This window comes from Scyliorhinus canicula, chromosome 21 (assembly GCF_902713615.1).
Source record: "Scyliorhinus canicula chromosome 21, sScyCan1.1, whole genome shotgun sequence".
Taxonomy (NCBI): Eukaryota; Metazoa; Chordata; class Chondrichthyes; order Carcharhiniformes; family Scyliorhinidae; genus Scyliorhinus; species Scyliorhinus canicula.
In genome coordinates, this window is record NC_052166.1 from 57,444,965 (window position 1) to 57,459,282 (window position 14,318).

General features: G+C 44.1%; 1 protein-coding gene across 2 annotated transcripts in view; it reads left to right on the top strand.

Annotated features, from left to right (window-relative positions):
• LOC119955643 (transforming growth factor beta receptor type 3-like) overlaps window positions 1–14,318 on the top strand; it is a 142,838-nt gene that overhangs the window by 105,974 nt on the left and 22,546 nt on the right. For both annotated transcript variants that reach the window (XM_038782066.1, XM_038782065.1), the window contains exons 10-12: window positions 140–271; window positions 9,351–9,392; window positions 13,167–13,310. In XM_038782066.1, the coding sequence (XP_038637994.1) occupies window positions 140–271; window positions 9,351–9,392; window positions 13,167–13,310 (318 nt within the window). The remainder of the gene's footprint in view (window positions 1–139; window positions 272–9,350; window positions 9,393–13,166; window positions 13,311–14,318) is intronic.

Genomic DNA, 14,318 nt, shown 5'->3' on the forward strand with positions numbered 1-14,318 from the left:
GGGGCAAAGAATATGCATTCATAAAATTCAGCTTAATGTTTCTGACTCCTACCATAGAGTTTCTGTTTATTTTATTGATCCTGGCTTATGTATTAACATCTGACTAAGTTTATTTTTCCCAATTTTCTGCTCTTCACAGAATTCCATTCAGCAAATCACGTTACTGGATAACAATTGCAAAGGAAGGAGCAATGAAACACACTTTCACCTAAAATATGCTCCTTACACAGAATGTAACACTAAAGAAATCGGAGGTAACTACATGAACAAGGTAGGAGTTATCCCTCCAGATTTTTAACAAAAATGTCCAAGAAAAGTTAATACTAGTATATTGATCTTATTGAGGTGTAGCAAAAACAAAAATATTTGAACAAATGAGCAGCATAACTGGTAATAACGAGTAGGGGCTTTTCACAGTAACTTCATTGAAGCCTACTCGTGACAATAAGCGATTTTCATTTCATTTCAATATAACAACAAATTATAGCAGAGTGGTAATATTATTGGACCAGACCTGGATTAGTGTGTCAGGACATGGGTTCAAATACCACCCAGACAACTGGGGAATTTAAATTCAGTTAATCAAATAGTTAGAAATCAAAGGTTATCTTCAGTAATGACCATGAAACTGCTGCTTGTCAACAAATTTAATGCCCGTTAGGGAGGAAATCTGCTGTCCTTGACCAATCTGGTCTGCGTGTGACACCTGACCCACCGCAATGTGGTTGACTCTTAACTATTCTCTGAAATAGCCCAGCAAGTCGCTCAGTTGTAACAAATTGCAATTGAAAAGCCCAAGTAACAATAAAACATGATGGTCCGATCAATCGTAGTATACGATAGATTACTAGTATGAATCTTGACACCAAGAAGGCAGTTGACCCTGCAAATTCCTTTTCATTAATATTTGAGGACTTGAGCATGTTTCATCGACTGGCAGTGCCCCATTAACCATCACGTTTTCAAGCATCTCCACCAACATATCCAGAATTTTTTTATGAAACTGCACCAGGAACCCATCTGGTCCTGATACCTTACCCGTCTGCATCTTCCCTATCACTGCTTGAACCACTCCATCTCCCCCCTGGCTCTACCAGCCCTGCCCTCTCCTATCCTAGGACACTTCAACCCCCCCCCCCCCCCCCCCCCCCCCCCCCCCCAAAAATTCCTCGTGTCTAACTCATCCTCCAGGGACTCCAACCTATACAACATTTTACAAAACTCCTCAAATACCTTGTTCAGCTGCTCCAGCCTCATTCTGATCCTGAAAATTCCAAAATTTTTATTTAATGCAAGTTTCACCATTTGCCGTGGTGGGATTATAATCCAGTCCCCGGAACATTACTTTGGGTTTCTGGAATACTAGTTCAATGATAAAACCAGTAAGCCACTCCCTCCCCAGAAAGGGCAGGGGGTGTCTCCACACTGCTCACCCACGCATTAAAAGCAGCATTGTGCATCATCTACAAGATGTACTGCAAGAACTCACTAAAGCTCTTTAGACAGCACCTTTGAAACACTTGACTACTACCATCTAAAAGGTCAAAGGTAGCAGACACATGGAAAGACCATCAACTGAGAGATCCCCTCCAAGCCACTCACCATCCTGACTTGGAAATATATGACTGTTCTTTCACTGTTGCTGGGTTAAAATCCTGAAACTCCCTCCCTAACAGCAATGTGGGTATACCTACACCACATGGACTGCAGCGGTTCAAGGAGGCAGCTCATCACATCCTTTCGAGGGCAAATAAGAGTGGGCAATAAATGTTGGCCTAGCCAAGAAGCCCATATCCTTTGAATTAATAAAACAAAAGACCTGGACAACATTCTGGCTTGGGCTTATAAGTAATAAGTGACAATGCCCGGCACTTGTGTCGCATGAATGACCAGCTCCAACAAGAGAAAATGTAACAATTTCTCCTTTACGCTGGCATTACAATCGCTAAAACCCCCACCATCAGCAGTTCTGGTGTCATCATGGACCAGCTATAAAAATAATATGCGACAAGAGTAGGTGAGAGGATGGGTAGTCTACAATTAGTAACTTACCTTCTGACTCCTCACTCAAGCCTGCCCACTATCTACTAGGCACAAGTCAAGAGTCTGACAAAATACTCCCTACTTGCCTGGATCAGTGCAGATCCAACAACACAAGAAACTCAACACCATCCAGGGCAAAGCAGCCCACTAGATCAATGCATCACCTTAAACATTCACTTCCTCCACCAATGCCACATGGTAGCAACACTGTGCCATCTATGCAATGTGCTGCAGCAACTTGCCATGGCTCCTCTGAGAGTATCCTCCAAACCTGCACCATCTAGAAGAATAATGAAAGGAATACTCACAACTCTGTCTGCAAGTTGCCCTCCAAGTCACATGCCATGCTAACGTGGAGAGACATTAGTGTTTCTTCACTGTCACTGGGTCATGGCCGTGGCATTCCCTCCTGAACAGCACTACGGGTACATCTACCACGAGGATTACAGTGGTTAAAGAAAGTAGCCCCCAACCAACCCCTCGAGGGCCATTAGAGATGGGCAATAAAGGCTGACCTTGCCAGTGATGACAAATCCCCTGAACAAATAAAACAAAATCAGTGTTTTAAGGGGTAATTGTGTTCATTACATTCAAGTAATCCCAAATGTTGTAAAGAGAATTAATTAGTATATTTCTCCCACCAATCTCCGCCACTTGGCTGAACTTATTCTCTCATTAAACAATTTATCCTCGTGCCTCACTTACTCCAAATAAAAGATGCGGCTATATAAACTGACACGGGCCCCAGGTATGCTTGTCTCTTTGTGGGGTATGTGGAACATTCCATTTTTTTGGTCGTACTCCAGCCCCTTCCACAACACTCTTTCCTGTGCATTGATGACTGTATTGCCCATGCTTCATGTTCTCATCTGGAATTAGAAAACTTCACTGATTTTGCTTCCAATTTCCACCCCTCGCTCCTTAATATTGTCCATCTCTGACACTTCCCTTCATCTCCTTGACTCCCTGCCTCCATTTCTGGTCATAAAATGTTTACCAATGTTCAATACAAGTCCATCAACTCCCATTGCTGCCCTAACTAAATTTCCTACCACCCTGCTTCCTGTAAGGACCCCATTCCATTCTCCCAGTTTCTCCATATCTGTTGCACTTGATCCAATGATGCTGCCTTCTCTCTTCAGGCATGGATCTATTTCTCTTCCCCCGCCCCCACCTGCATCACACTGTAGTTGACAGGGCTCTCAACTCCGTCTGACCATTTTCCGCACATATGCCCTCAACCCTTCCCAGAACCATGGTAGGGTTCCCTTTGTCCTAACTTCCCACAACAGCAGTCTTCGTACTCAAAGGATAATCCTCTACCTCCTTCACCAACTCGGTCATTATGCCACGACCAAATACATCCCCCCTGCCCGCCTCCCCTGTAAGTATTCAAAAGGGACTTCCCTCGTTAACACCCTGGTCCACTCCTCTATCACCTCCCAACACCTCAGCATCTTCCCATGTAATCACAGAAGGTGTAACACCTGCCATTTTACTACCGCCCTCCTCACCGTTGAAGGCCTCAAACACTCCTTTCGAAGCAGCAATTTACTTACACTTCTTTCAATCTAGTTTGCTGTGTTCGCTGCTCACAATTCGGTCTCCTCTACATTGGCAGGACTAATACAGACTAGATGGCCACTTCACACAGTCTGCAAGAATAGCCACTACTTTCGTCGCTTGTCATTTCAATTCATCATCTTGCTCTCATGCTCCCATACTGTCCTTGGCCTTCGACAATGTTCCGGTCAAACCCAACACAAACTGGAGGAACCATACCTCATCTTCCAATTAGGCACTCTTCAATTTTCTAGACTCAACATTGAGCTCAACAACTTCAGGCCATGAGCTCTGACCTCAATTTTGATTTTTTTTTTCCCACCCAGTCCCCAAGTGCCAACCTCTATCTTGCTCTCATGTTTTTTTCTTTCAGACAACACTATCCGCTTTCTCTGCTACTAATACATTTTGCTTTTAGACTGTGCCGGCCTTTATTCTGCTATTAACACCTACTCTGGGTCAAAGCTCCCTTTGTCTTGTGTTCCATGACATCTTTGTCATTTAATCTTACCTGCCTTCAACCTATCCCTGAGCTTCTAAATGGATCCACCTAGCCATCCCAATTTTTCAACAGCATTAAACCCATCACATTGCTACCTCTCCCCAGTTCTGAAGAACGGTCATATTAGACTTGAAACATATTAGACCTGGGGCCGGCGTCAATCCCCCCCCCCCCCCCCGAGATTAGGTGGGAATCGCGCCGCACTGGTTGGCGGACCCCCCGCAGTGATTCTCTGGCCTGCGATGGGCCGAAGTCCCGCCGCTGACAGGCCTCTCCCACCGGTGTGGATTAAACCACCTACCTGACCGGCAGGATTGGCGGTGCGGGCAGGGTCCTTGGCGGGGGGAGAAGAGAGCGATCTGACCCCGGGGGGTGCCCCGGCCCGCGATCGGGGCCCACCGATCGGCGGGCGGGCCTGTGCCGTGTGGGCACTCTCTTTCTTCCGCCTTCGCCATGGTCTTCACCATGGCGGAGGCGAAAGAGACCACCTCCCCTGCGCTTGCGCCAGTATGACGTCAGCAGTCGCTGATGCTCCGGCGCATGCGCGGACTTATGCCGGCCGGCGAAATCCTTTCAGCCCCGGCTGGCGTGGCACCAAAGGCCGTTCACTCCGGGAACCACTCCGGCGGGGGCCTAGCCCCTCAATGTGAGGGCTTAGTCCCTAAAGGTGCAGAAACTTCCACACCTTTGGGGCAGCCCGACGTCGGAGTGGTTCCACGCCACTCCGACACGCCGGGACCCCCATCCTGCTGGGTAGGGGAGAATCCCGGTCATGAACTTTGTTTCTATCTCCACAAATGCTGCTAAAGGGGCTGGCTTAGCACAGTAAGCTAAACAGCTGGCTAGTAATGCAGAACAATGCCAGCAGTGCGGGTTCAATTCCTGTACCAGCCTCCCCGAACAGGCGCCGGAATGTGGCGATTAGGGGCTTTTCACAGTAACTTCATTGAAGCCTACTTGTGACAATAAGCAATTATTATTATTATTATTACCTGTTGTGGGCAGCACGGTGGCCTAGTGGTTAGCACAACCGTCTCACGGCGCTGAGGTCCCAGGTTCGATCCCAGCTCTGGGTCACTGTCCGTGTGGAGTTTGCACGTTCTCCCCGTGTCTGCGTGGGTTTCGCCCCCACAACCCAAAAATGTGCAGAGTAGGTGGATTGGCCACGCTAAATTGCCCCTTAATTGGAAAAAATAATTGGCTAATCTAAATTTATGAAAAAAAAATAAAAATTATTACCTGTTGTGTTTTTCCAACCATTTTTATTGAAGATTTCCGATTCTTTTACCATATTTTAGGCCTTAAAAATTGTGTACAGAGGCAATTGGAAAATGATCTATGTAGATCACAGAGGGTAACGTACAAGTCAGCAAGGAGTTCACTATCAACAGTACTTTAGTATGGGTCAGAATAGGATGAATGAAAATAAAACCACTAGGATGGGGGAAACAACTGTGAAATAAATGAATGCAAGCATGATTTAAGCACAGTTCCTGCAAGTTGTTTATGGTGATTTGGTTAAAGATGAAAAGCATTTGTTTCCTTTTTAAAGGAAACTTTCTAGCCAAATACGAAATATGCAATTATTAATTATGGCTTTCTGGTAGTGCAATTTGTAAGGGTTTTCATCCCTTTGTACGGGTTTCTTCTCTGGATCCCATCCCTTTCTACGAAGTACTATTGCGTCACATTGAGCCATTCTGGAGGAGGAGGTGGTAGCGGGTTGGTCACGTCTGAAACATATGAAATTATGTTCCTGAGGATAAACTGCAGAGCATATCTAAATCCCCCTCACACCCAGGATCAATCTTATTGACCTCCTAGCATTTGCCTCAGAAGGGATGGAATTCTTGGAATAAATCATCATTCTTTAATAGATAGATAATATCTATGGCACATGATGCCTTATAATAGGGTGCAAAAACAAACCAAAAAATGGAGTTCAAGACCGTTCCATATTGTAATCTGTCTGTGAAGATATTTTGGTATCATGCCGAACTAAGAAAAAGCTAATGGAGACAGAACATTGATATTAGGATTGAGCTTTGCCTATGTTGAGTTAACATATCTCTGCACATCGATGGAATATCACAATTAGTATCAACATCTCTGGGCTGTGGGGAAAGGAAAATCTGCCAGGTTTTTCATTCCTGCTCATAATCCAGAAACCCTGCTGCAAAATGCTGATGAAGCAACCTTTGTCAAAGACGGGAACTGGTATGGCTTTGAACTGTTGCCCCCAGCTCCATGATCAAGAAGCCTGCTGTCAATCTGTTTAGATCATGAATAAATAATCAAATGAACACCGTAATGGAGGGTTGTTAATAACTATTGAACAATACTATAGAATGGTGGTGCCTTCAGAAGAAAATTAATAGTTAGTGGGGAAAAAAGAACTGCTAGATAGATTAAAGTACATAAATGGGATGTATGACCTAGCGAAGCTGGAAAAGAGGAAGGAACTACAGGTGAGCTTTGACCAACTATCTCCCAGGAAGGCGGTGCGCCAACTGAGACGAGCAAGGGCTGCAGTTTACAAACATGCAGGTCAGCTCCGGAGGGAGGCAGTGGTAAGGAAATTGTTCAGGTGAGGGATAGGGTAGGGAAGTTGGTGGTGGCTCCGGATCTGATTAACAAGATCTTTGAAGAATTTTATGAGAGGTTGTACAGGTCAGAGCCAACTGGGGGAGACATGTGAGATACAGGAATTTCTAGATGGGTTGGAGTACCCGAGGTTAGGGGAGGAGCACAGGGCTACATGAGAAGGAGCGATAGTGGAGCAGGAGATGAAGGATGTGATTGGGAGAATGCAGTCGGGGAAGGTGGCAGGGCCGGATGGGTTTCTGGTGGAATATTATTTTTAAAAATTCAAGGATAAGCTGGCACCCCTGATGGTGGGGATGTTTGACGAGGTGATAGGGAAGGGGGTGTTGCCACAAACTTTGGGGAAGACATTGTTTTCCCTGTTGCTAAAAAAAGATAAGGATCCAACGGAGTGTGGGTCCTATAGGCCCATATCACTGCTGTATGTGGACGCAAAAGTATTGGCAAAGGTACTGGCGGGTAGGTTGCAGGAGTGCCTCCCGAAGGTGATAGGTGAAGATCAGATGGGGTTCGTGAAAGGGAGGCAGCTCTTTTCAAACGTTAGAAGGGTATTGAACTTCGTTATGGCACCAGCAGAGGGGAAGGAAACAGGAGGTGGTTGTGGCATTGGACGCTGAGAAGGCGTTTGACCGGGTAGAATGGAGGTACTTGATGGCAGTTCTGGAATGGTTTGGGATTGGACCAAGATTTATGAACTGGATAAAGCTACTATATAAGGAGCCGAGGTCAAGTGTCCGCACAAACAACATCAGCTCGAGATACTTTTCTCTCCACCGTGGGACTAGATATCTTATGTCCCCCCTGCTGTTTGCACTCGCGATTGAGCCGTTGGCATTAAGAGGTTCGAGGGTATGGAAAGGAAAAGTACCGGGGGGGGGGGGGGGGGGGGGGGGGGGGGGGGGGGGGGGGCGGGGGGAAATAGAGCATCGGGTGTCCTTATATGCCGATGACTTGCTGTTATACGTGTCGGAACCGAGTGTGTCGATAGGGGGAATATTGGAGCTGCTTTGAGTGTTTGGGTCTCTATCGGGGTACAAACTAAATCTCGACAAGAGTGAGTATTTTGTGGTGTCTCGGTCGGGGCCAGGGGCAGTGGTGGGGGTGCTGCCATTCCGTAAGGCAGGGACTCACTTTAGGTACCTGGGGGTGCAGGTTGCCCGGGGGGAGGGGGGGGGGGGGGGCTCCGCAGGTACAATATTTCTAATTTGGTGGGGAGAGTGAAAGCTGATCTGGCAAGGTGGGATGATTTTCAATGCCTGCCAATTTTCCTGCCAAAGTTTTTTTTTCAGAGAGATTGAGGGAAGGATTACTTTGTTCATATGGGGAGGAAAGGTGCTTCTACAGAGGGGAAGGCAGGCAGGGGGTTTGGGTCTTCCGAACCTGAGGTATTACTACTGGGCGATGAATGTAGAGAAGGTGCGGAGCTGGGTCAGAGGGGTTGATTCCCAGTGGGTCAGAATGGAGGGGAGTTTGTGCAAGGGGTCGGGATTGAAAGCATTAGCAACAGCGCCACTCCAGATAGCCCTGGGGAAATACTCAGGAAGTCCGGTAATAATAACTTCATTGATAATTTGGAGGCAGTTTTGCCAACACTTCAGGTTGGGGGCAGGGTGAAGGGAAATGCCATTTCGTGGGGACCACAGATTTGAGCTAGGGAGGTGAGATGGAAATTTTCAGAAATGGGAGGAGAAGGGGATTAAGACACACAGATTTGTTTCTTGGGGGTCGGTGTGCAGGATTGAAGGAGCTGGAAGCAAAGTATTGGCTGGAGCAGGGGGAAATGTTTAGATACATGCAGGTTCGAGATTTTACCAGAAAGGTGATACAGAACTTTCCGGTGGAGCTGGCCTCCACATCACGAGGACGAGGATGAGCCGATTCTTTGAAGGAGTAGAAGATGTGTGTGAACGTTGCCCGGGGGGGGGGGGGGCCTTGCTAATCATGTTCATATATTTTGGTCCTATCCAAAGCTAGAGGATTACTGGAAGGAGGTTTTTAGGGTAATTAAAGTGGTGCACGTAAAACTGACCTGGGCCCCTGGGAGGCCATATCTGGGGTGTCAGACCAGCCAGGGTTGGAAACTGGTGTGGAGGCAGATGTTGTAGCCTTTGCCCCGTTGATCGCCTGAAGGCGGATACTGATAGGTTGGAGAGCAACCTCTCCACCCTGTGCCCTGGCGTGGAGGGGGGACCTGTTGGAATTCTTGATTCTTGAGAAGGTTAAGTTTGAACTGAGGGGAAGGATGGAGGGGTTCTGCAATTCATGGGCATTATTCATTATGCACTTTTAAGAACTGGATAACATCGAAAATTGAGTGTGGGTGGGAGGGTTGGGGGGAGGGGGGCTGTGTGTGTTAATAGCGACTATGGGTGATCCCTAATTCCTTTTTGTCATTTGTTTGTGTGAACATGTGGGCTAATGTTTGGGGTTTGGTGGGAGGATGGGATCGTTGTTCTTGATATGGGGATTGACATATTTGTTACTGATTATTGTTGGTGGGTGTAAATTTGGGAGAAAATGTGAAAAAGGTGGAGAATAAAAATATATTTTTTTAAATAAATAAATGGAATGTCTGCATCTACTGCTTGTGTGAAAATCAACTTAATTCAATTCTAACAAAATATTATTTTCTATACAGCTAAAGGTGAAGTTGTATGATGGAACTGAGATAATGCATGATGTAAGTAATCTTTTCCAAGAAAACTCAGAAACAAGACTGTGTATATTGATGCAAATATGGTTTGGTTGCACATATGAGTACCTGAATTTTAAGTGCATCAATCAAAAGATCTGTTGCAGAGTACAAGCATAATACGCATACCATAATTCATAGATGATGAAATGGAATCAAATGCCAGTTTCATTAATAATGATCATGAATCCCCTCTGGTGAAATCTGCCATCCTTGTCCAGTCTGGTCTACATGTGACTCCAAACCCATAGATGGCTCTTGATTGCCTTCAGTTATGACCACAGCAGATGTTATCTGAGCAAGCCAAAACCCAGAGGAAAAATAGTCTTACTGATCGTAACCTTTTTTTTTTGTATTTTAAAAGCTGAGAAAAATGGCTACTAATCGCAGGAGCATAGAATTCCTGCAACTTTTTTAGGATTTAAAAAAAGTGAAAGATGTATGAACAAGTAGAAAAGTTAACCTAAGCATGCAAGGTTAAAGTTGCACAGTTAAAAATTTAGGAGTTTTTCTTTTAAATCCCCAAATGAACCCACTTGGTCCGAACACGCAGGTAAACACCTTGACACCACCCCTTATTGATTTTTAACTCTTTAAAAATCTAAACTGTTGTCACTGTAGTAAAGCTATACCACAATTTATCTAACTCACTCCCACTCTGCTGTGGAAAGAAAACTCAGAAACAGGACTGTTTTCTGACACCAAAGACCTTTTGTTTTCTGTATACCTGTTTCACGTTTTACATCTCCGCTTAGCACAGAGGTGTTCCCAGGATGTCTTCCCCACAATGCTAACACAAGACAGCTCAACATCTTTTCTTAAATATCCTTTTTCCTTTCATCTTCAATTCCATTGTCCTCAGCACCTATTTGAACTTAACTTTTCCAAAATATAAATATCTTTCATGTTTTCTTGTGCCTCTACATACCGGTCAAATAAAATTTAATAACCTTCCCTTGTTTACTTTTGTGAGTTGAAGTAGTTCCTCTTGCTCCACTTTGAAATTTAACATTAAAACTCCCATATTTTAACTGTGCAACTTTAACCTTGCATGCTTAGGTTAACATTTAACAACTGAGAAACCAAGTTCCTAAATCCACTTGACCATGGTCTCTTATTACAAATACATACATTTACCATCTTTGCCCCTTTCATATCTCAACTATACCAGGCAAGTTGTCTCTGTTTACCTCCCTCCAGATTAAATAAATAATTTATACACGCACAGCCTTCTTTGAAGAATAACATCATATTCTGCAAAAATATTTTTTTAAATATCCACCTCGCACCCCAGAAAGACTAACAAACCACTCGGTTGTTTTAAAAAAAAAAAATTTTATGGTATGTGGGTGTTGCTGGCTAGGTTGAGCATTTATTGCTCATCACTAATTGTCCTTGAGAATGTGGTGGTGAGTTGCTTTCTTGAACCGCTGCAGTCCTTGTGGTGTAGGTACACCCGTAGAGTTGTTAGGGAGGGAATACCAGGATTTTAACTCCGCAACACTGAAGGAACAACAATATATTTCCAAGTCAGGACAGTGAGTAACTTGGAGGAGAACTTGCGAGTGGTGCTGTTCCCAGAACAGCAACAGAATAAAGCACTGAATACCTCCACCATGTATATTGCAGTGGTTCCAGCAGGTGGTTGACTATCGCTTTCTCAAGAGCAATTACAGATGGGCATGTTGATTTTGTTGTCCCTTCTAGTGACACTCAATCTCAAGGTCAAACAAATTAGAAGTGATTGCGGTCTGCCTGTAATACAATCAGCAGTAAAATAATGACTAACTAGATCATAATAATAACTTTTTATTGTCACAAGTATGAAGTTACTGTGAAAAGCCCCTAGACGCCACATTCCGTCACCTGTTCGGGTAAGCTGCTACAGGAATTGAACCCGCGCTGCTGACCTTGTTCTGAATCACAAACCAGCTGTCTACCCTGCCCACCTGAATGCATCGATGCCCAGCATATAAAAAAGTACAATTGATTCTGCTATGATAAACACATTGACCAGTGGGTACTGCAGGAATCGGTGCTGGGTAGTTGGGATCCCAGCACTAATTCCTGCAGTACCCACTAGTCAGCGTTTTTATCATAGCAGAATCAATCTTGAACCACTGCAACCAGTGCTGGGACCCCAACTGTTCACAATAGATATTAATGATTTAGACAAGAGAACAACATATAATGAGCTGGATTCTACCACCCCGCCCACCACAAGAACGCCATGGGCGAGACTGGGACAATGGAGAAGTCCATTGACCTCTGGCGCAATTCTCCGGTCGCCAGATGAATGAGGTCGGAGAATTCCGCCCAATATCTCAATTTGTCGCTGACATAAAGTTGGGTGGGCGAGTGACCTGTGAGGAGAATACAGAGATCCTTCCATGTGCTTTGGCAAGTTGAGTGAGTAGGCAAATGAATGGCAGATGCAGTATAATTTGATAAATGGGAGGTCAACCAGTTTGATTGCAAAAATGGGATACAGATTATTATCTGAATGGCCATAAATTAGGAGAGGGCAGTGTGCAATGAGACCTGGGTGTCCTTGTATAGCAGTTGCTGAAGGTAAACATGCAGGTGCAGCAGGCGGTAAAGAAGGCAAATGATAAGTTGGTTAGAGAGCGGTGGGGAACTCACTGACAGAGCCAGCAAAACCTGCCTGAAGGCTGTGGCTGCTCCATTCCAAGGCAGACTGGGAGTAAGTAAGTAGTACACACTGTTCCCTGGGGTAACATATCTGGAAGTGATGGGTAATTGATTAACAGCTGTTTAAGTTCAATAGAAAGGGGCTGATGAGGCTGGGGAAACCTTAGTTGCCTGGAGGCAGAAGACCAGGGTGCCGATGCTCCAGGCCATCCTAGAGGCCCTTCCTGCGTTCCTAGGTATAGAGAAGTCGAAGGCTACCCTGTGGAATCCTGTCCCGTGTCTTTTGCCATTCTGAATATTACAATACCACTCAAGATGTCAATGGTAGCCATGATGTGGAGATGCCGGCGTTGGACTGGGGTGAGCACAGTAAGAAGTCTTACAACACCAGGTTAAAGTCCAACAGGTTTGTTTCAAACACGAGCTTTCGGAGCACGGCTCCTTCTTCAGGTCATTCACCTGAAGAAGGAGCCGTGCTCCGAAAGCTCGTGTTTGAAACAAACCTGTTGGACTTTAACCTGGTGTTGTAAGACTTCTTACTGTACTCAAGATGTTGGCATTGACTTAAATGATTGCAGTCTGATCTCTGAATCAGAAAGAAATGGGCTCAAGCCATTCTCCAGTGACAGGACTACATAATCTAACATGACACTTCAATGTAGAACGGTGTGTGTGCTGCTTTCACCTTTTGGGCAAAACTTTAAACTGAGGTCCTACCTACTCTTGAAACTGAACGTAACAGATCCCATGGTCTTTGCGAAGATGATCAGGCGAATTATGGTGTCCTAATATTTATCCGTCAGCCAGCTAAAACCATATCTAAAGCTAATTATCAGGTCATTGTTGTTATGGAATCTTGCTTTGTGCAAATTGACTCCTGCACTTTCCTACATTACAACAGAAATTACACTTGGGGGAAAAATAGTTAATTCATTCCAGAACTCCATGGGCTGTCTTGAGGTTATGTAAATTACATTCTTCATTTCAGTTTACTTATTGCACTGCTCATCTATTTTTAAAATGGTTAGCATAATATTTCATGGATAATAATTGGAATTAAGCTGCCCTTTAATGATTTATCATTTTTTTCTCTTGTTTTTCATTAATCAGGTGCATTGCCCACGTATACAAGAGGTTTGTGATCTCGTTAAGCATAATATTATTACCGAGTCAGCTTATATCAGAATTTTTGAGCATTGCAACCCTAAAAAAACACTTTCAAAGATTTACAACAACGCAACTGTCTATGGAGAGGTACATAATATTTTCTTCAATTTTTAAATCAGTTTTGCAAAGGTTTATATGCTTGACCTCTGATTGGCTATTATGTTTCTTTTACATCCTCCTCTATTGAAATGTTTATTAAATATGAGCAGTTGACTCCTATTAAATGATCTAACACATTTAATCCATCTGTCAGGAACTCAGTCTGTGTAGCATTCACCTAGTATAAAATTTACTAAAGGTTAAATATAGTGACCTTCACTTTTGGAATCCATGCCGACAAATCTTCCTTACCTTTTCAGTTTCTAGATTTTTAAAATTACATCTTTGAGTAAGCATTCCATTCTTTTCTACCACTTCTTCTAAGTCTAATATTACTTGGACTTGTTCCATCTCCCCCTTTTAACACATAGGAACCAGGTTAGCTGTCCACAAGTCCTCTGGCATTGTTCCCTTTTTAAAAATTTATCTTTTTGTAGATATGTGATATTGTCTGTGCCATCTTTTGCCCAACATTTTTTTAATGTGTGAGAATCCAATCCAACTGGCCTAGGTTTTATCCTATCTAAGCTTGATTAGTTTATCAATTTCTCCCTCTTTCCATCTTAAATATCTTAGCACTATTTTTTTAACCTCTTCTGAGGTCATGTCCCCTTTAACAAGCAGGCAAGAACTAGGGTTAACACCTCTCTCCTCTCTCTCTCTCTCTCTCTCTCTCTCTCTCTCTCTAACGTGGGCAACACTTTACTTTATAAAGCTACAGTCAATACCCTGCCTCACAACGCCGAGAACCCAGATTCAATCCCGGCACCGGGTCACTGTGTAGAGTTTGCACATTCTCCCCGTGTGTGCAGGTCTCACCCCCAACCAAAAAAAAAGATGTGCAGGTAGGCCATGCTAAATTGCTCCTTAATTGGAACAAAAAGAGTTGGGTACTCTAAATAAAAAAAATAAAAAATAAAAAATAAATGTTTTAAAGCTACAGTCAATACCTTTTGGATCTTGTATTTTTCTGGTATTTCTATCATATTATACTCA